Here is a 23,142-nt window from a genome sequence, read left to right as displayed (position 1 = left end):
CAAACCCTGTTAATGCACCTCCCTTTGCAGGCAGCACAATGTCAAGTTAACCCCACAGCATGTGGTTTTTTTCCTTTTGTAGTTTATCCAACCTATTATTTGCTGGAAAGCGATCTTCAGATTTTGTCATCATTTTTGTGTTCCTATTCAGTTTAATCCTTTTGTACGGTTTACCCATGTTTTCATCATTTTTTCTTTTCTTTTCTCTCTTTATTTGATCAGTGTATCTGATTGTACCCATGTCACCAAGATCGCCTCACTCTACAAGATCACCAAGATCTCCTTACTCACCACAGTCCTCTCACCTGTATAAATTTACTGTACCTGAAATATTCATATAGCTCTCCCTTGTTGTGTTTGTGTTCTCTTCTCTCTTTGTTAACTTCCTCTTTTAGTTTTTTTATCATCTGTGCATTTAGATTTACTATTCTTTAGTATCCTCTCTAGGATCCATTTCTATTCCTCATTCTTGATCTTTTCCATTCTTGTGGCTCTGTGGTTAAATTGGAGATATATATTAGTAGCACTGTGTATTTTTATATAAAAGTATATTAAAAATGTGGACCTGTTTTAGAAATAATACCTCCTGACAAAAAGTGGCTGTCCTATGATATGATCTACTTTTATCTTTAAAATCTGTTTACTAAACTTCCAAATGTGAGAAAAAAAAAATGACTGGGAAAGAAAGATTTACACCATATGGCTGGAAGAGATTGTATTGGCTATAAAGGGACAACCACCCTTGTCCACATTTGATTTACTGCATGCTCATAAGACAACCTGCTATAGCTTGAAAATGGCTGCAAAAACAGTTGCTGAAATCTTTACAGACTATTTACAAAATAGTCAAAAGTACTGGCTTTGCTCTACTATTCACTGGCAGTACTTTTTCTTTTGTTCCGTCTATTTAGAACAAAGTAAAGGAATCTGTCAAAATTGCATTGTTCTTATACACTTGCACCTCCTTATACGTTCCATGCTTTATGTAACTCATGAATCATTTGACGTTTGCTTATTTGTTGCTCCATGCTTCATCCCAGTCAGCCCAAATGTGCTGTCTTCCTTAGGTTATCCCAACATTCAAGTGGAACTGGAAACTCCCACTGGGTTGCGCTTCGTGCCACCCACCCCTTTCCATCAGGATGATTTCTTTAGCGACACCTCTAGCCTAGAGTCACCCCTTAGAACTCCCAGTAGACTGAGTGATGTGTTAGTGACCTCGCAGGGACATGTAGATGGTACAGCAGCAGCACCGCCAGTGGTGACTGAAGAAGACACTTCACTGGACGACAACAAACTTGATTTCTCAGTGCCTAGAGAAGGAACACCTAAAGATATTTCCATAGGCGAGAGCCAGTTGGAGGAAGTGGACCTTAAGGACTTTCCACGGTATCTTGGTAGTTATGGCGGGATATCAAAAGATGCTAAACAAAGGCAGAGTGAAGAGACTAGTAAAACAGGAGTAAGGACTGAACAGCCTGAGAGAGAAAAGTCTGGTACTGATGAGGAGATGACAGAAGAAAAGTTTAAATCTCTGTTTGAGGACATTCGTCTGGAAGAAGGAGCTGAGTCTGAGGAGATGACGGAAGAAAGAGTATGGTCAATTCTTAAAGATGTTCAACAAGCAGAACGCGAAATGTCTTCAATTACAGGTTGGCAGCCTGACTCATCAAGTGTCACCGAGCCACTGTCATCGGGACGCAGAATAGGTGGTAGCCTGCTAGATCGCTTCGATGATAGGTGAGCATCTTTGTATAAGAGTGCGTGTGCGTAAGCAAGCCTCCTCACACTGCTTTTACCTCCAGGAGCAGTGCTGAGACTGCTCTCCTACTATTCCATGAGATTATGTATATATGCGTATATATATGCGCATTTAAAAAGAAAAAAGTAATAGTTGACTTGATTTGACCTCAGATGTATTTGTCTTTAAAAATGTATGTTGATCAGGTTTCATTCTTAATATAGGATTTCAGTATTAGTTTGTATTACGTTTAGTGGGTAATACTACTTCTCGTGTTCTTTATTTTGTATATTTCCATTTTTAATTAATCTAAGTGATGCATGGAGGAATTTAGGAATATACAATGTACATTATCTGAAACCAGGACACTGCATTACTCCTGTTTCTCCAGTGCCTTTTTAGCAGTCATCCTCTTCATTGGATCTCATTGCCTTCCCTCAGATAGTCATTAGTTTCTACATAAGCTAATTTTTAAATTGTCACTGTTTTTACAACACTTACTTCAAGCATGTCATGTCATGCTGATTTACTGAACTTGTAAAGAAATGAGTTACAAGGCATAGAAAGGTAAGAATGGTAATGCCAAGTCGATCTAGTCCCTTATGTTGTCTTCCAGCAGTGACTGCAGAGGATGCTCAGGGAAGGAGGAAAGTGGGCGTATACACTGTTTTCCTCCAGTTTTTCCCAGGCTTCACTTGCTTTCAGCATAATGACCTGCTGGGATGGCTCTCTACGTATTTATCCTCAATGCATTTCTCTTACATGAGTTTTTCCAGCCTCTCCTCGGACCTACTTAAGCCTTCAACATTCACAATATGTGGCTTACTGGTACCCACTTGCTGAAGAGCTCCTGCCTGCCTTTGTTTTGAACACAGCTCTCATGATTACTAATTGAAGGAGCCAGGTCTGCATGAGCTGTAAATCAGCAGAGAATGATTATCTGCAGAGTGATCATTTGTCTGTCAGCAGCTTACATCCTTTGCAGCTTTGACTCAGGATGTTTTAAGATTCCAGGTAGCATTAGATACACTCTTATTGAATCCAGTGGGAATCTGGCCATTGATTGCGACAAACTGATTGTCTTTCAGGACTGTAAAGCACTTGATCTGCTACCGATGTGATTTCTATCCTGTTTAGCAATCATTATTATTCTGCATTTTATATCGTGTTAAATTAGTAAAATAGATCAATTACAGAAGTAAAAGGGCTCCCTTTAGAAGATAACATCCCATTCTTACTAGATTAATTCAGTTTGCTATCTTTTATAAGAGTTTTGCCAGCAAACAGCTGTAGTATTTTCGTGTGTACAGGTGTGGTAGTCTGAAAGCAGGCAAAAATGCAGAAGAGAAGAAAACCGTGCATCAGAAGTGCACTTTAAAATGTCTGTAGGTAATCTGAGGCAAAATTCTGGTCAGCTTTCTATCTTGTAGTAACCTTACTTGCCTCTCGCTTTGTGTATTATTGAAATTCTACACTGTCTAAGGATTTATTTTCAGTTGCCAATATTTTTTAAAAGGAAAGGCTTATCTGGAGTACAGATGTTGTAGTTTGAGGGGAAAAAGAACATTAATTATTTGGTCATTACTGGTAATTGCACAGTAACAGATATTTTCATCACCTCCTTGGTTAGAGAGCAAGTTAAAGAATTAGCGCCTTGGGGATTTATTTTGTGATTATACAAGGGAAATGGTAGGGTTTGTGGGTTTTTGTTTCATGTTTTCCTTCCCCCAAGTGGAAGGGGATTAACATAAAATATTTGGCCTTGTTTCCAGTGTTCTCATTGCTTCTGAAAAGATACCGTGATGCAGAAGACACGACCATTAAATAGGTCCACGTTTGCAAGCTGAATTTAAAATTTTAGTTTACTCTGCCTGAAACGTGTGTGCTCAGAAGGAAGGCTCAGTTAGAGGTTCAGTGCTTTGCCCTTCTACGTGTGACGTAAGCACTGAATAGCTGTCTATTCTTTGTTTTTCATTTTCCTTTAGCTCGGACCAATGTAGGGATTCTCTTACCTCATATGTCAAAGGAGAAGCAGGGAAGCCAGAAACAAATGGAAGCCTCTCCGAATCCACAACAGAGACAAAAACTAAATCCTACATCCAGGATTCTTTAAATGATGTGGGAAAACAGAGTGACAAAGAAGCCCTGAAAACAAAGCCCCAGATTTCAGCTGGTACTGATGAGCAAACGTTATCATCAACAGCATATCAGAAATCTTTGGAAGAGACTAGCAAGCCAACAACAGAAGGCAGCAAAACATCTGTGCCTGTCAGTGTGAAGAAGATGAACTGGAGTACTTCTGAGGATGGCAAGCCAAGAACAGGCATCCAAGAGGAGGAGGGAGCAGTAATGTCTGAACAGAAGGTACAGTATGTCCTGTAATTATTAACTCTGTGAAGAGAGCCTATTGCTTGACGTAATTTTTTGTAAGACTTGTAATGTTGTTTGTGACAGGGTTGTTTGTGGTTTGGTTTTTTTAATTCTTCTTTATGCTTGTTCTATTTATTGCTAAATTAAGAAAAATGAAAATTTATAGCCTGTGGTGTGAATAGAACGAGGCAGAGTCTGGGGAGCCAAGCAGGGCTGCAGACTCCTCTGCCTGACTGGTCCTAAGCCCTGGCAGAGGTTAGAGCATCCATCCCACATCACTTGGAAACAGGCCCCTTTCCTGCCCTGATATACCTGTGCCAAGCAGTGCCAAACAGCTCAGCTGCCCTCCATCTGTTTCTAGTAAGGTGATGCCACCTGTGCCCTGTCTTTTTGTGATATTGAGCTAAACAAAGAGGTACAGGGCTTTCTTGGACTGTATCCTGCTCGTTGTCCCCAACACCCCTTACATTTTGGGTTTTTTTGCTTTGCTCTTCTGCAGGAAAATAAATTTTGGGTAATATTTAATGTAGTCTTTATGGGTTTGCTCCATGGCCTCATTTATCCCTATTCCAAAGTGCAGGCAGCCAAAAGGAATCAAAAGATTTCCAGATGTGTAAAGCTCTTACCCAGGTGGTGCTCCATTCTTCTTAAAATACTGCTGAGGGGTTCTCTTTCGTTTCTACCTTACGTGACTTGTATGTCCTTAACTGCATAACCTCAGTTATAAGTTGGTTTTGATGATGATGACTATTTTAAGAGCTTCCTCAGCGACTTATATTTATTTCCCAGAAGCTTAAAAGTAAAGTTGGTTCAAAGAATGGCTTATAGCCCTATAGCTGCATGCACCTCACACCTCAGCAGTGGGAGAGTTGCCACAGAATAGACAACAGGGCTGGCAGGGAACCAGGCTGAAAAAGGGAATTGCAGAGTTTGTTCTATGTTCCTCTCTCTGCTGAGATTGTCTTTTCCTGGGTGTAATACAGGAGGAGATCATAGCTTCTGGAAGTGAGGCATTTCAGCAGAATTGCTTCTATATGATAGAGCTTTTTTTTATTGTAGCACAATAAAAATGTTGGCTGTGGTGGGCTGCAATAAATCATTCAGGTTTAAATTAGTTCATTTTAAACTATTCTTTCGATTATGCAACCAAGAGTCCTTTTATTAGATGCTAACATAATCAGTCTCAGCAGTTATACAGCATGTGATTGTTATTATCTTGTTATTAGTTCGTGACACAGTTGAAGCAGTGAAGATCTTTCCTAATGTTCACTAATTACTGGAAGACTTGAAAAATCTAAGAGCGAGCCCTCTGCAAAGGCAGTTAGAGGCTGATGGCAGAGTTCCTTTAGTGTCTATAGGCTTTGGGGAAAACCTCAGGCTAATGTTATTATGCACAGTTTAAATAGATGCTGGGGTTTGCAACAGTGCTGCACTCCTCCTCTGATTCCAACAATGAGAAGAGGAGATTTTTATCCACTTTTGTGTCATCTTTGTTTTTGGATATCTCATCTGGATTGGGAAGAATAGGTGCATGCTTTTCTTACATGCGCTTTTTCACTACTTTTGCTTTATCAGTATAGGATGGTAAGTTTATTTTCTAAATAACAAGCCTTTTTATAGATGGGACCTTTGAATAAACTGGTATCAGAAAGTAATGTGATTTCAAAACATGGGTCTCATAATTCTTCAATGGATAACAAAGCTCATTGCTCTCTGTAAGTACCTGAAAGGCGATTGTAGAGAGGAGGGAGCTGGGCTCTTCTCCCAAGTGACAGGGGACAGGACAAGAGGGAATGGCCTCAAGCTCCGCCAGGGGAGGTTTAGGCTGGACATTAGGAAAAAAATTTTCACAGAAAGGGTCACTGGGCACTGGAACGGGCTGCCCAGGTGGTTGAGTCACCTTCCCTGGAGGTGTTTAAGGCACGGGTGGACGAGGTGCTGAGGGACATGGTTTAGTGTTTGATAGGAATGGTTGGACTCGATGATCTGGTGGGTCTCTTCCAACCTGGTTATTCTATGATTCTATGAAACTAGTGTTTGTTAGAATGACAACAAGAACTGCTCCTAATATCTTGTCAATATTTTTTCAATAATATCTTCTAATCTAATTTGAAGTCAATAGTTTAGTTACTAACATTGTCCATTTCATGGTGGGATGCTTATGTGCTGTCGTGGAAACAGAAAGAGAATTTCAACTGCAGTCTTTGCGTAAGGGGTTCTTCAGAAATGCCCCATAAAGGGAAAAGAATGGAAGAAACAAGTCTTGTTTCTGTGGAAAGACAGGGGAAACAAAATAAAACTACTTCCCAAAGTAAGAGATCTTTTCTGTGAGCCATTGGGAAAGAGCTAGGAAGCAATAGTCACCCACCTGCAGGATGAAGACTGCGTCAATATTTAGGCACACAGTTTGCAACGAGAGATAAGCTCAGACAATTGGGCTGCCTGGAGATGTGGATGAAACAAATTATTGACCTCATCCCAAGTCCATGTAAATGCCCTAAAGTTTACAAAAGCAATACAATGACACTGTAGGCCATATAATTCTCTATGAATGCCCAAGCACCAGATTCCACTGACATTTGTAAATGAGAGGAGTACAGCACAATTGCTCTGTTATCCCAGAGAGGCTGATGTCCACCGCATGGTCGAGGTGACTCCCAGTGTCAGAATTCCTTCACAAATAAACCACTCGAAGCTGTTTATTGACAGCAAGTCTTCCTCCAAAACTTTGATGCCCTCTGGGAATCTTCTCCTGCTTCTTGTTACCTCTGCAGGATAGGGTTGGGTTGTAGTTGTTTTGTATGTATATTTGGTTAGCGTCAGAGGACACCAGGAGACTTTACATGCAGATGAATACAGTCATCCTGCCCTAAATGTTTTTTGTGATGTACTCTTTTTTCTCCTCCATCCGCCTATGCCTGCTCTTATTTTACACATCATTCCTGAGAAATGCATCTTGTTTGGGATGTCTTGGACCAGATTCAGAAAGAGAAACAGAATTGCACTTGGCAGTATTGATGGCTTTAAAATCAGTTTGGGGCTGTTATTGATGAATTATAGAGAAAAATTTCAAACTTCTGTATTCAGAAAAAGATTGGCTCAGCCAAACATCATGTGAGAAGGGCCTCAGCCCTGTGTCTGTCACACGTATAGGTATGAAGCCCTCCACCAGGCATGTGCACACAGAGCTGCTCAGCCCCAAAGCTGAGCAGCTTCTTGTGCTTTGGTGGGTAAAATGTTGGGGCTGCCAGAGGGCACCAGGACAGAGTAGAAGCCTGTGTGCAGATGTGGTACCTCCCAGCACCAAGCTGAGACCCACGTCAGGCTATTCCCCTCACCACGAGCTGAGGTCTACTGGTTCCCTTCTTAAAAAATGCAAAATGATTGTACTTCCCACTACGTTTTTGCTATTCAAAAGCAGATAAATACCGAGAAAGAAAGCCATTTACATGAAGTAATTCTTCAAAATGCTTATTTGTAGTCTTCTCTGTGGAAGTGCACATCGAATCTTTCCATATAACTGTTTTCTTTCTATGTGGATGAGTTCACTTCTCATACCTTGTGAATCCATGCCATTGGCTTGAAACATTAATTTTTGAGGAGAAAAAAGGCAAGCAGCTATGACAAGGGGTTTTTTTGTACACAAAATTTTTAACAACTCTGTGCAGTTTAGAAATTCTGCTAGTCAGATGCATTCCAAATGCCATTTTCTGAGACTTAAGAGCTGCTGAGATATTCCATACCTGGTGTACTACAGCATACCAAGGAATAAAAAGGGCTCTTCCTGCCATATACTTTAAAGGCAAAACTGCGAGTCATTACATACATAATAGAGACAAGAAAAACAGTTTCCATTATAGCCTCTGTTTTCTTCCCCTAGTCCTAATCATCATGGTCTGTCTTGCAAATGTGCTGTTCAAATGTACTAAAACTGCATTTATTAGGAATGTAGTGACAGTGACAGTGACAGTGAGATTGAGAGTGATTCAAGCTCAGAGGAAGAGCAGAGAATTACTACGAGAGTTTATCGACGGCGGTTGATACTAAAGGTATTTTATGATTTGCCTTCTGAGGCAATGTTGGCATGGACGTGGGCTTGGACTGCTGTGTCAGAATGTCAGTTTTGGCATACTGGAGCTCTTCTGCTCTCCATTGCCAGTATGTCTTTGTAACCAAGTGCTAGGTGGTCTTTCCTTGCTTAACCCAGAGGTTTATGGTTGTCTTCTGCTGGAAAACGACTGTGCTGCATGGTGTGTTGTGTCCTTCACTGGCACTGTTTTGCATGGCATCTTAAAGCTAGATGCAGTGTGTTGGTTTGATATAGAGCAAAACTAATTGCAGACAGACAATATTTTTTTTCTATTTTCTTAAGAAAAAGTCTAAATTACAAGTTAAAAAAACGCAGCAATGTACGTGAGTGGTATATCGGAGAGTAGGAGTTATATATTCTGGTTCTCAAAATAGCAGGTGGTCCTGATTTAAAAACTATCAGGGTTGGTAAGAGTCTTTGCAATGCCTTCAGTAGTCTTTACTTAGTGTATTTATTTACAGTTTACTTTTATTTATAGCACAATATACTTTATATATCAGTAATAATGGTATAGTCATATAAATAAGTGCATTTATCCTCTTTTTTTCTTGTATGGTCATATAGTATGGCATAATATTCTGCATCAAAAACAATTATGTTAATCCCTCAGTAACTTAGAAGATTTATTAGATTCTTATTTAGAAAATCATGTAGTCAAGCAATGTAAAAGACAGCCAGCCACCACAGAGCTGTTACAGCACTAGCCAAATTTGCCCGAGATATAATTCTTACTTCAGGAATAATTTTCTTCAGTAGAGCAGTTGAGCTTCTGTTCAGGGCAAGGCAGGAATTGTGAAAATGAGCTCAGTAGAAGTGAATAAGTTGTTTGATACCTCATCTTTGCAGGTGGAACCTGCTGCCTTCCCTGGAAGGCCCTGGGCACGTTGGGGTGTAACCCTTCATCAGCAATTCCCTCCGCAGATAATACGTGGTTGGTCAGAAATAGGAGTGAGATTTCTGTTTTCAAATGGGGCGGGTGGCCTGAGGGTGATTACACACCCTCAAATGCAGTGAGAGTGTTTCTGCTATGACATGAAGTATCTACGAGCTGCAGGTTTTAAAGGCTGTAGAGCTGACCTGTGACTGAGTCCCCCACCCAATTTGTGTTTGAACTTTTTTACTGTCCGCTGGTTTGGAGTCAGGAAATGCAGAAGGAGAAAAGAGAAAGTATGGAAAAGACAGCCTGCACTTACTTTCTAGGTACATCCACTGTATTTAGAGAAAGGCATAAAAAATTGGTTTTCAAGGTGGTGGTATAAATTGGGGTTAAACCTTTAACCGATGCTGTCGGCAGGGAGTGCATGGTGGCTGGAGGTGGGTGAACCTGCTCTGTTGGGAACGTGTCTGATCTGAAGTAGATTAAAGCTGTGCCCATCTCTTGATTAGAAAATACATGTGATACTTCAGTCATTTCCTGATGACTTACAGCTTCTTTCTTATGCCCCACTCTACATCTCAAGACAAGCTTAAAACAGAACAAGAAACCTTTTCAAAGGGGCAATCATCAGGCCTTTTAAAGCAAGAGTTTGGTAACGGAGACAACCATTGCAATAGGTATATTTTGAGCATGTAAAGTTCATAAAATGGTGGTATGAAATAGAAGAATTGAGCTTTAACATTGTTAAGGATCTTGAATTTCTGTATGTTTCTGGGAGCAGGATTCCATTTGGGTGAACTGAAATCACTGTGACAGCATGGGAGCAGCTCATTCAGGGCAGAGGTCTCAGGATGCAGTACTCGGCCGTGGAGCAACGCGCTCAGCCTGCAGGGGAAAAGAACTCTGGTGTTTCTGCCATGGGGCTTGAGCAGCAATCAGGAGCAGCAGGCTCTTGCCTGCCCATGCCTGGTGTGCAGGTGCCATGCCTGGCCCCACAGCCCCAGTGCCCCTCTCTGAGGCTTGCACTGAGCAGGGCGGGCATCACTTGCATGGAACAGTAGCAAGAGAGGAATCAGGCGCTCCATCTCCTTCTGTGGGGCACAACAACCCTATGCAGTGCTACAGACTAGAAGTCTGGCTGGAAAGCTGCCTGGAGGAGAGGGACCTGGGGGTGTTGGTTGACAGCGACTGAACATGAGCCAGCAGTGGCCCAGGTGGCCAAGAAGGCCAATGGCATCTTGGCTTGGATCAGAAACGGCGTGACCAGCAGGTCCAGGGAGGTTATTCTCCCTCTGTACTCGGCACTGGTGAGACCGCTCCTCGAATCCTGTGTTCAGTTCTGGGCCCCTCACCACAAGAAGGATGTTGAGGCTCTGGAGCGAGTCCAGAGAAGAGCAACAAAGCTGGTGAAGGGGCTGGAGAACAAGTCTTACGAGGAGTGGCTGAAGGAACTGGGGTTGTTTAGCCTTGAGAAGAGGAGGCTGAGGGGAGACCTCATTGCTCTCTATAACTACCTGAAAGGAGGTTGTAGAGAGGAGGGAGCTGGCCTCTTCTCCCAAGTGACGGGGGACAGGACAAGAGGGAATGGCCTCAAGCTCTGCCAGGGGAGGTTTAGGCTGGACATTAGGAAAAAAATTTCTCACGGAAAGGGTCATTGGGCACTGGCAGAGGCTGCCCAGGGAGGGGGTTGAGTCACCTTCCCTGGAGGGGTTTAAGGCACGGGTGGACGAGGTGCTAAGGGGCATGGTTTAGTGTTTGATAGGAATGGTTGGACTCAATGACCCGGTGGGTCTCTTCCAACCTGGTGATTCTGTGATTCTATGTTTTCTGGCACTCCTGGCTAGCAAAATGGTTGTTAAGGAGCAATGCAGAATAGGAGGCAGGGACTTTTTCCTTCTGTCTGTCCTGTTCCCCAGGCAGCTAACCTGTCACACGCTGCCCAGTACTTTCTTCAGTCACGCCGGGACCATGGGAGTGCTTAACTGATGCTGTCTTATGTTATGGTTGTGTCGGAGCCAGCCCTAGAAATCTTTGTTGAGTTTGCATTCTATGGAATAAAAACTGTTTTGAATGTCTGGAAAACTTAGGTGCAGGCTTCATAGGTGGCTGTACTGTACCTGTCAGCCAGCTTGTGCCACAGCAGCAACGCGGAGGGGATGAGCGCATGCTTGACGCCTTCACTGGCAGAGCTGCATTTTACTGCTGTAGCCTATGTTCAGTACTGTCTGTGTTTTTCATTAAAACAGCAAAGGTGCTCAAATAACTTGCAGGCGTGAAGTTTGGTTACGTCAAAATCTTGAGGATAAATTGAGTCCTGCAGAAAAAAGGCTTTCCTATGTGCCTCCACAGCTAGTGTCAGGGTGGAATTGCTTCATTACATTTGTTCTTCTTGTTCTTTGTTCAACTTATTTTTCCTTTCGCTGCCATTCTGCATTATTGCTAGCAGTATTATTTTGGTTTAACTGCTACCTTACGGCTCTGTCCTGGCCCAAATATGGAGAAAGGCTTTTCTCTCGCCTGGAGGTATTTTCCCAGCAGTTCAAGAGCCAGTCCTGTCAAGTGTTCAGCACTCTCAGGCACATTCCCATGGGATTTAGCACTTCAGAGGGCTGAGCCCATAAAACCATACAAGCAAGGGCTGATGCCCATTTCCACATGTAATAGGATCGTTTTCTAACCTCAAGGTAGCGCAGATGTTTTTGGTTTTGCTTCCTTTCCGCTATTCTGTTCACATGGTGGATTGATGGGACAGGGCATTGCAAAAGAAATGGGTTTTTATGATAGCACAGGAATGCAAGCAATTAGCACACAAGGGAAAAATAAGAGTGCTGCCACAATGTGCACATTCAGAGCTTGATCCAAAGCTCCTTTTATTCAGTCATAAGAGAAATCACTGTCTAATTTTTCATCCTTTTTCAGAGGTTGTTAAATCTTTCATGGGTACAAATTTTTGGCAAAAACTGTTCAGTAAGATTCTTGCCAAATGGTTTATGGTAGAATTTTGTAATGGAAAATAAAATAGACTTCTAAGCAAGGGTTATTCAAATGTGATGCCATTTTGTGTCTTGTACTTTTATTATTTCTTGCCAATTTTTGTTAAAGATTTATTTGTCTCTTTCCATGCATTTGTCCATGAAACTTCCCCCGTTACTGATTGTGGAGGGTTTGGTTCAGCCTGCACTGGAGGAGTGGAATGGGACACTGAGCAGCAGTCAGTAAAAACTAGAACCAGCAGTACTCATGATCTTACTGTTCAGGGGAGATTTATTTATCTAAAGTGAAAATGTGGCCATCGTGTAGGCGTGAAGAATTAAGGGCCTATGTAAGTCATAGGGGAAGAGTTTCCATTTGTGTGCGCAGCCAGCCAGCCAGAGAGAGCTGCAAGAATTGCTCTGCTCTGTGAGTGCCCTCACCCTGCCTTGCCCCAGGAGGGAACAGCAGGTTTGGAGATGCCAGACTCAGTAAGATAACACAGAGGTAAATTAAAACACAGACTACAAAATGCTGTTATGAGGTCTGTTCATCATGTTGTCCTCCATGCAATAAGCAACTGTGCTGTGACCGAGCTGACAGTATTGGACTATACCCCATTTGCAGCACCATTCCCTTCCAGATCTCCTTGACATGCCTGTTGGTTTGGGGGGTTTATATATATATATATATATATTTGTGTGTGTGTATATATCTATGTATGTATGTATATACCTATCCCCACTCACTCCCTTTGGCTTTAGCAATACATCTGCAAACAAGCAAGTACAGACTCAGCACAGGCGCCAGCAGAGAGTCGTGGCATCTGATTAACAAGGTCTCCCTGAGTAGGCAGAACTCACTAATGAAAATGACCTTAATGAAAGATGTTTGTTTCTACTGCCACAGAGGCTTGAGACCCCAAGGGGAACAAAGTGCAGCTGCTGTTTCTGCATTACGGGAATGTGATCTCGAGACTGAAATGATTCTGTCTTGCTGGTGGCTTAGGCCAGTAAAGGAAGAGGTCTGAGCACTCTGTACAGTTCCTGTTCCCATTTGCAGCATTGCCCCTGGTCTTTGGCAAAATTAAATATTTAGAATCTTTGTATCTTGCTTATTTCCATCTTTTTTCTAATTCCTTTTTATCCATCTGGGTAAGAGACATCCAGACACACCTTTTTTCTGCGCTGTTACAACACTAGAAGTATAGGAGTAATAAAAGGGACTATTATCCCTCTAGTAACAAAATAAACAAGAAAGAAAAGCAGAGTTCTGACAAATCTGCAGTGAACTTTGGCACAATCCTGCAGCACCAACTGTACAACTCCATTTATCTGGAGGTCCCTGGAAACCCCTATAATGTGCAAATAAACGTTAAGGAAATTGGCGGAGCTGACAGAAGACTTTGAGGAAGCTGCTTTTTGCTTCTTCTGCTCTGGAGAGCAGCAAAGAGAGGACACTAGCTGGGTTTGGCAGGACTACACTCCAGTGAGCAGGGTGACATTAAAGCACTCTGCTTTGCAAAGCTTCCTGGCATGTTCTGGGGCTGAGGCTTGCAGACTGCAGCCTTTGTGTGGTTTAGTCCCAGGGATATAACTGAGCTTCCAGTAATCACGGTATTAAGTTTGCTCCCTGCCTTTCTAAAGCTCTTGATATTATGACAGTGATTTTGACTGGTCAAGGGTAAATGAAGCCCTCGTAAGGATGGTGTTGCAGAAAGAATGTTATTCTTTAGCTGCAACATGGATGCACCAGCTTTCTGTTTAAAAACTGCTTTTGTGGAGAAGGTTGTCTAATGTGGCATTCTAACCCAAAGCTGGTTTGAGATCTGACAAGTAAAACTGCCAGTGGTTTTTTTTCCTAGCAAACATTCGCCTTTATGACTGGATAGGATTAGCAACATCAGTAGATCAAATCTATGTCCTGCCAGTTGTGAGCCCTCCTACAATTTGTTTAACTACCCACCAGCAAGAGAATTGTGAAAGCTGGGCTTCATGCGTGCTGGCTGCTGAGTATTTACAGCATTTATCCTTAAACCGTGCTTAAAGGAGCATGCAGATAATAAAAAACCAAGATTCACTTTACCTTTAAAACTTCATTTTCTTCCAAGAGACATCTTTCAGTGCATTTTTCATTTTAAAGCTGAACACAGTTGTTCTCGCTAACTTATTTTAAGGAATAACCTTGCTCATAACAGCAGTAAGGAGTCAAAGGACCAGTACGCGTAAGCATAATTGGTGTGCCAGGTAGTCTGGTGACCTTGCTGCTGGCCACGTTGCTTTGTTTCTGGTTTTCATGTCTTTTATTGTAATGACTTTGGAAATCCTGTTCATGGGAGGGAACCTCTCCATACCTTTGTGTTCCATGGGGTGGGAAGGACGTCTGGGCCAGGGCTCCCTCCTGTCCCTTATGATACAGCGTGGGAGCCCACGCAGGAATCTCTGAGCCTATGGGTGGGAGGCCAGGAAAGAAACTGTGCAGCAGTTCCCCATCTGCTATGCTTCTGATTAAAGTATTAAATCTCCAGAATCAGTATTTCCCCCTGCTTCATTGCGGCTAGGAAACCCCACAGGTTTCAGTTCCCCAAAGCTTTACGCAGTTATCACCCCCTGCTGCAGCAGCAGCCCCTGTGCCATTCGTGTTTCTGCTCTCACTCACGAGAAAGGAAGGAGCAGGCTGCTGTCACTGGGGGGGCAGGCAGCCTCTGACTTCCCTCCTGCACATATCCTGATGCTGGTGCTTTGGCAGGTATATCATTTCTCCTTCCTGCGACCCGTCAGCAGAATCCTTCCGGGGAATGAATTGTACCAGCCCAGCCCGCTCCTCGAATCCTGTGTTCAGTTCTGGGCCCCTCACCACAAGAAGGATGTTGAGGCTCTGGAGCGAGTCCAGAGAAGAGCAACAAAGCTGGTGAAGGGGCTGGAGAGCAGGTCTTACGAGGAGCGGCTGAGAGAGCTGGGGGTGTTTAGCCTGGAGAAGAGGAGGCTGAGGGGAGACCTCATTGCTCTCTACAACTACCTGAAAGGAGGTTGTAGAGAGGAGGGAGCTGGCCTCTTCTCCCAAGTGACAGGGGACAGGACAAGAGGGAATGGCCTCAAGCTCCACCAGGGGAGGTTTAGGCTGAACATTAGGAAAAAATTTTTCACGGAAAGGGTCATTGGGCACTGGCAGAGGCTGCCCAGGGAGGTGGTTGAGTCACCTTCCCTGGAGGTGTTTAAGGCACGGGTGGGTGAGGTGCTGAGGGACATGGTTTAGTGTTTGATAGGGATGGTTGGACTCGATGATCCTGTGGGTCTTTTCCAGCCTGCTGATTCTATGTCCCTACACGGTGACGTCCAACTGGCTGTGGAGCCCTTCTCTTGGTAATGCCTACAGAGCATTCAAGTTCAACAGTTTTTACACTTTATATATATATAGACTGTGAAAACATGGGAGGAAAGTTATGTAAAATGTTCAAAACTGTTTAATTACTTATCAAGTGATATTTCAATACAGCTTTTAATATGAAATAAGCAAAAATTTGACACTTCTGAATAATGACAAATGTTGACCAGGGGGTTCAGTTAGCATGAGAGCTGTGCTCTGCTTCTGCCTCTGGCTTCTGCTTGCTGCAGCCCCTCTAAAATGAGGAAAATAAAGAAGCGTGGCTATAGAAAAGACCGCAAATGACTTATAAACACAAGGAAGGGTTTGTTTGGTTTAGAGCTTAGAAATAGAATACAAACCTAATTTTATAATGTACATATTGAAAAAGCTAGATTTGTAGAGAAAGTGGTTAAAAAGCAAACATGGCATCACTGTATTTGTTCATTATAGAGCAGTGCCAGGAGCGTATGTAGACAACTATGTATAGACTACAGTAAATAAGAATTATATTTGCCCTGTACCACTTAGCACATGGCACCATTATTACTACTTGATATCATTTTCTTTTGTTGTTAATATTGGTATAACGTGTTGTATACAATATTTCTTTCTACTTTCTCCCTCTAGTTGCCATTTTTGTCATAGTAGGTTGAGGGTTAGGCGAGAAGAAAAGGTTTGAGGATTTGTTTGTTTGTTTAAAGGGTTTTTCATTTACATGTGGAAATTTTTCATATATAGCCAGCTACAATATGATTTTTTTTTTTTTAATTTATATTAAATGGTTGGAATGGTTGGACTCGATGATCCGATGGGTCTTTTCCAACCTGGTCATTCTATGATTCTAAAATAAATAAGCAGAGGTGATGGATATTTTTGAAGCATCAGAAGCACTGTTTGCTTCAGCACCTAGGTTTGGAAACATGACTTTGGAAGGTAAAATTGTCAAAAGTTCTTCTGTAACATTAATTCATGATGGCCAGCTAACCTTAGGCTCTGAAGTAATGTCATTTATTTATAATCTGTGCAGTAATTCTTATAAAGTCACTAGCAAAGCAGTTAGGAAACTGTTTTTACATTTATTTACGCCGCTCCTATAAATAGCTGGTACTACGAGAAACGATGGCTGGAGTGCTGCCAATCTCAGTAAGTCATGCACCAGGCTGCTGAGGCTTCTCGGCAGGTCGGCAGGCATCACCATGCCAGGAAATGTGTCACAGGAGATACCTTTCTCCATTTTGTAAATGCTGAGAAGTCTTGTCTTCAGCGCGTGTGTTTAAGATTTTATGTCTAGCAAGCTATAAGAAGAGCTGTCTTTTTAAGTTCCAAATATCCCCCACCATGTGTTGATGTTAGATCATGTTTCTGTGTGTGCTGGGCACTGTGAGGCTCTGAAAAGCTAATGGATGTTTGATTAGAGATTATGTTGCAATGAATTTGTGCCTCCATCTCATAGGACTCAGACTGACCACAAGATGATTTGTTGCCCAGAGAGCTTCATGTCGTTGATTAGTTAATAAGAGCAATGTACTAGAAGCTCACTGCAGGCTTCTGTAGAATAAATGCACAGGTATTGGCATGCAAAATGAACGAGGCTTTCATACTATTTGTGTGACATAAAGCAAACTGTTACAAGCTGGCATGTGCTTGTTGCTTGGTTTGGTGTGGAAATATGTGTGGGTTTGGCAGAATATAGGCTGTATTTCTAATCTTATAACACGTTCTTTAGGGTGAGGAAGCAAAAAACATTCCTGGTGAATCTGTAACAGAGGAACAGTTTACCGATGAAGAAGGCAACGTCATCACAAGAAAAGTAATCATGAATTACATCACTGCTCTGAGTCTTTGCTTTCAAGTAACTTCTTTTAACATACTTTCTCCCTTTAGAATCTAGGAAAAAAAAAAAATCGATCCTTTTCATGTATTGCTTCCCACAGATCACCCGGAAGGTAGTAAGACGCGTTGTTATCCCCCATGAGAGGAAAGTTGGTGAAACGGTAATGGAAGGGGGACTACCAGGATATAACGGTAGACGCAGAGGGTTGTGTTGACTGCTAGAAAGTGCTGCTAAAGGGCTGGAGGTTTGCATTTAACAAGAAGCCATCGCAAAGTGCAGTGCTTGCGGTTATTGACAAGTCGTGCATTTGAATAACGGGGCAGGGGTCTCTTTGTGCATTGTATGTGTGTCAGGAGAGCCCAACTGAGGTCTGTTGTCATAGAAGCATTAAGGTCTCTCTCTATATATAACAGACATCCAGCTTAAACCATAGTTTTGGGACCTTTTTGTGCTATCAATATGAGAAAGAAACAGGGAGTTGAAACCAGCGTATTTCCATACATCATTTATCAGGGAAAGACTAAATCCCGTCCAGCAAAGGGGAAACATTTTCAATTTGCTGCACCAGATTAGATTAGTCAGAAACTACAAATAGTTACAAATACATCAATGCAGATCACCCAAGGGGTAAATTCTGCCGATAACCACAGATAAACAGATGCCTTTCTCTGATGTGAATGAGGATTGTGATTACTGGAGTGTTTATTTTTAGCTGCTTATTGAGCTACTTTTAATGAGCAGAGATGAACTTTATTTTGGGGTTTGCTGTTTTAAAGATGCTGAAACGTGCACTGCTTGCCACTGTCATCGGTTTTTCTTCTGCGCTGCTTTGGTGGTGGGTTTTGCTGGCTTCTCCTCCCTTTATTCCATTACTAACCTGCTCACTTTAAAGCACAGACATTGTGAAACATCATAACAGCAGCTGTGGCCTGTGCTGTTGAAAATGCAATCCCAGCTGCCCAATCCCTGCTGACCCAGGAGGCTGGTTGGGAAAGGTGATTATCTTTGACAGTGGCACCGAATCTCACTGGCAAGGGCTCTGCTGAGGGCTGCCAGCCCAGGACTGCAACCCAGGGGTTGTGCTGAAATTGTAGACCCGTGTTTCCTACGTGAAGATGTTATTTCAGGCCTGTGCTTTTGTAGCTCAGCAGAGTGGATGAGTAGAGCGTGTGTATCTTTGAAGTGAAGTGTTAATGTGATTTAACTGCTTTTACTTACCCTGTTACAGCAAAATGTGGAGCCTGTTTTGGAAGCGGGTTTATAATTACGAGCACTCTCTGCAGACTGTGATAATGGTTATACTTTTCCTTTAAAGCAGGGAGAAGCTTATAAGGTTAAGACAAAGAAAGAAGTCAGACATGTGGAGAAGAAAAGTTACTCGTGAAAGCTGAAAGCCGACAACTGAACGGTCAGTGTGATCAAATTTCTTCCATTGCTAAAACCTTTTGCCAGCACGGCGCTGCACGTTGGCTTGATTCTGCTCCCTAGGCATTGCTTTTTTGAGCTGCAAGGCTGAATAGATGGCCCTCACTCCTGTAAGCAGAAAATGGCTTTGAGTTCACATGTAGAAACTGAGCTTTACTTCTTGGAACAAAAGCAAAGCAACATTGAGGCATGTCTAAGATTTTTTTTTGAGTTTCACAAAGTCTAGTGTTTTTAAACTGTGGCACTTTCTACAAATCAACTTAAATGAAGAGCAAAGCACCTATGCATAAGTAAATCTGCTGGAAGTGGAAGGCTTCTTCCACTGTCAGGCATGTGATCTCAGGGCAGTTATGCAAGTCAAAGTCCTTGTAAGAGCCAGTGAAGTGTCTCAATATTTGCCAGCAAAAAATCCGTACCAACTCTTGCTTGTGAATTTAATTGTTCCAGCTTTAACGATTGTAACGAAACAGCAGCTGGCAATATAAGGGCTTCCCAGACTAAAACCAAATGCACAAACTAATGACCTCCTCGCAGGGGCTCTGACATGGCGTGCTGGAGCACCACAAAGCCAGAGGCTGCTTTGTCTTGATCATGTAACTGTAGTCACACAGAAAATGTGCCTTTAAATATGGGAGGAGCCAGTCTGTCTGTCAATGCTGGTCAGTCAGTCATGGTTTCAGGTGTGTATGTTTAGCACGTTCATGTGTTTTTTTCTACTCAACTTTTCCTAGTTTTGGTGGATTTTAGGAACTGGCCAGAGGAAGAGCTTATGATATGCAAGTCTGTGTGTTATCCTTTTCCTAAACACATCTGGTGTAGAATTCACTGTAGGATTTAAGAACAGGATTAATAGGTTCTGGAAAACAGACTGGATAGTGATGTGGAGGTAAAGGAGGGAAGCAAACTCTCCTGAGTCACTAGTCCCTTCTGACTGCTATAACCTAAGGCATCCCCTAAAGCCATCTGACCATGCAGACTTTCTGTGCTGGGAGTAGTACCTTTTGAGATCAGCAGCACTCAGTGTGTGGGATCTAGCTGAGGGCTTTATGGGATCAAGCCCTAAAGAGCAAGCACTGCAAGGCAACTGGCATGCTTTCAGCATCTAGTAGGCACCCATTGCTTCCACCTAGCATGACCACTGAATTCCTGCTTTTATTGAGAGCCCTCCCACGCGTGCTAATAGAATAATACTGCTTCATGTGGCTTGCTGCTCAACATACTCATGAAATATTTAACATTTTGAAAAAAAGGAGGTGATTGTTTTGGCATGTCTTTCTCCTTCATGGAGCTCAAGGCTATGGGAGGAAAGCAAGCCAAAGGGATGGTGCTGCATGTATAAAATTGTGTCCCAGGTTGTCTCCCATGCTTCTCCACTGCCAATCTGCAGGGGGAAACCAGTGGAAATTTGTGAATTCAAAGGCTTGACAAGTAGTGCAAATAAAGAGCCTGCCAGCATACAAGTGTGATGCAACACACGTTGGGGATAAGGGAGAAGCATTTTAAAACAAAATGACCTAAATAAGGCAGTCCTTGCCTAGGGTATGAAACATATTCTGACCTTCAGAAAGCCAATCTGAGTTCCTCAGAACTAGATTTGCTCCCATGTCTGCTGATGCATTTCTCCTGTGATTTCCAGTAGGCAACTCTTCCATGTTAGAGCTACTGGGGAGCTTGGAGAGTCTTCCTTAGATAAAATGCAATGGCTCAGAGGCAACTTGGTCCCGTAAGATGAATTTCTGTTGTCCAAGCTTTGATATGATAAGCATGAGCAAATGTTCATTAAATAATTGTGAGTTCAGTCAAGAGTCTATTCAAAACCTTTTATTTGAATGCAAAAGTGGATGTATTGGCATAGACATGGGACTCTAATAGAAAAACAGTTTGTTTCTTGATCACAAAAGAAAAAAAGCTGTTTGGGAGGTAGAGGTGTTGCTTTTTGTTTGAATGCTTGAAAAGAGTAACAGTGTTAGCTAGATTTTGCTGTAAAAATATCCTTGTCACTGTTGCAAATAAGCTTGTTGCGAAATACAGATTGGAAGGAAAAGCCAAGAACTTTTGCAAGCAATTCCGCAGGACGGCACTGTGTGAGCCGGGGTGACTGCTGCAACGTGAATAGGCAGCTTGTAGCAGCAGGATGGCTTTGTGACAACCATAGATGAGGGCAAGGACAGACTGCTTTGGCGCAGAAGGAGAGCGCAAGCACTTCTGTGGAATGCGTGTGGACCTGTGACCTGATTAATAAACAGGCATGTCCATGCCAGCCTGAATCCCGCGGGCGCTGCTCAAGCTGTGCTCCCAAACAGGCTTCCCCGTGTCCAGGTGCAGGGGAGCCTGCACGTCCTTCAGCTCCCATTCACCTGTGTGTTTGTATTTCTGATTCCTGCCTCCTTGCTGCGAGGCATCGCTGTTGTACAACAGTCGTAACAAACTTGCTGTCCTTATATGCACGGCTGTGTGACTGGTTTTGGATGGGTGAGACAACAGGAGCTGAACCCTCTGTACCCTTGGTGAGACTCAGCGAGGCAGGCAGGACATGGGTGGGGTGGTTCCTCTTCCTTGCTTTGTCCTTTGCCGAGCCTCCTGAAGGCTGGACTCTGCGGGCATTCCTGGCTCTGCCAGTCACATTCCCCAGGTGATGGACAGAGGTAGATGTGCAAGGAGTGCAGGTTTCCACCACTGTGCGGGATGCTTGCAAACAATAAAGAAAAATGTGCTGTGAAAGCAGTAGCGCTCTCATTCTGGAGATGACTGTTTCCTCTACAGAGAGTACCTGTTCCTTGTCACCATCAGATCTGACGAGTTCGTGCTTTGTCTGGGATAATGAAATGCAGTGTGTTGCAATTGTATTTGTAAATCAGTTAGCGAGCAATGTGGACAGCTGCAGCCACATTTTCTCTTCATGCTGGAGGCTCATTTAATGTCATTACCTGCCTAGAAAGTGTGTGATTTATCCTCTTGCAGAATTCCACAATGCCCGTTAGAACTTCTCTGTTTAGTCAGGAAAAGGTGTGAAATTGATTCTAACTAGGTACTCTGAAATGATTTGTGCTCTCTTTTCTTTCCATAGGACTGTGTGCTTTTACTGCCAGTGTTCTAGAGGGACACTCACGGAAGAAAAATCAACAGGAATTAAACATTCACCTATAAAAGTGTGCGTGTGTTTGCTGCTTCCACACATTAACCGCATGGTTTTTATGCAAAATCAAACAAAAAAAAAAACCAAACAAAAAAAAATTAATTTAGCATGAGCCAATTTACAGAGCATGGAAATTCACGTTCACTCACAGGACTGGAGGGTGCGCAGTTACCAATGCAGTGTATATACAAGATGCCATGCTGTTAACAGCTTCTCTCAAGCAGTTTGATGTCATCTCAAAAGAAATAAATTCCTGTGGCTGGAGAGGATGTATGAAGACGAAATGGTTAAACCATGGAAAGACACTAAAATTACTAAAATCCACAACAGCTCGCCTTATTTTTCTTGGACCCAAACTGTCAGGGTATAAAACACTATTTGTTTCTTTTTTAAACATCAATAGTTTTGCTGTAAATAAATAACACTGTATAAATTCTAACAAAATAAAATAAATGTTGATAAGGCACTGCCTTTTCGATCACAAACAGAATATTGCAAATGCATTGAGCAGGCTAGGTGTCTCAAATGGCTGCACCTACTGGGATATTCTGGGTGTATCTTCACAGATTCTTGTATATTAGCAATTATAATGTTTGTATATGCAAAAACGCTAGCTTGATTTTAAAAAAATCTTTAAAATCTGCTGCAAATTTAAATGATTCCCAAAATGAGGAATTCTGTAGTTCTGTGAAAATTTTTCTTCAGAGTACTAATATTTTGATGCATGTGTTTCACCTTATTTTGATTAAATCTTTTCCAGTTTTGCAAACACTATACTGCAACATGAAAAATAAGATTTTATCTGTAAACACAAAGCCCTTCATCTAATATTTGTTGCTGTTGCCAATTTTTCAATGAAATGACCTAAAACCCATAACATATACAGTAGTTGCATTATGGGGAGGGGGGTGCTATCTGTTCTTGCTTTATAACGGGGGTAATGCTTGCAGCTTTAGAAGTGGGTTGGTGCTCTAAGGAGCACAAGTTTGGGATATTTTTAAATGAACTGAAGAGAAATTATTAGCTAATAGACTGGCAGCACGCTGTAAAATTATTACTGTATTGTGTACTGGCTATAAGATGTAGAATCTTTCAGTAAGCCAATCATCTGTAATCATCCTAGCAGTGTAATATTAGGTTGTTAAGGCTGCTGTGTTTTAAAGGGCATTTTTATTTGGGTTTTGGTGAAATACTTTAATTTGTTGATTATATTCATATGGAAACAGCATTCATTGATAATAGCTCTAATTACATATGTATGAAAACAACAAACACTGGATGATCTAGTTGATTATTTAAGCATAAAATAAATTGTGTTAAAACTCTTGGATAA

General features: G+C 42.2%; 1 protein-coding gene across 5 annotated transcripts in view; it reads left to right on the top strand.

Annotated features, from left to right (window-relative positions):
* The window catches only part of ANK3 (ankyrin 3), a 345,846-nt gene extending 322,704 nt beyond the window's left edge, over positions 1-23,142 (top strand). For 2 of the 5 annotated variants that reach the window (XM_069864356.1, XM_069864354.1), the window contains 4 exons: positions 1,653-1,740; positions 3,727-4,105; positions 18,564-18,656; positions 21,741-23,142. In XM_069864356.1, coding sequence (XP_069720457.1) covers positions 1,653-1,740; positions 3,727-4,105; positions 18,564-18,632 — 536 coding nt within the window. In that variant the 3' untranslated portion in view covers positions 18,633-18,656; positions 21,741-23,142. Of the gene's footprint in view, positions 1-1,067; positions 1,741-3,726; positions 4,106-8,055; positions 8,161-17,140; positions 17,225-17,348; positions 17,409-18,563; positions 18,657-21,740 lie in introns of all 5 variants that reach the window. The other 3 variants (XM_069864352.1, XM_069864353.1, XM_069864355.1) reach the window with 3 other exon arrangements.

The sequence above is a fragment of the Phaenicophaeus curvirostris genome, chromosome 9, assembly GCF_032191515.1.
Source record: "Phaenicophaeus curvirostris isolate KB17595 chromosome 9, BPBGC_Pcur_1.0, whole genome shotgun sequence".
Classification (NCBI taxonomy): Eukaryota; Metazoa; Chordata; class Aves; order Cuculiformes; family Cuculidae; genus Phaenicophaeus; species Phaenicophaeus curvirostris.
Note: the sequence above shows the minus strand (reverse complement) of the source record. Positions and strands in the feature narration are given on the sequence as shown.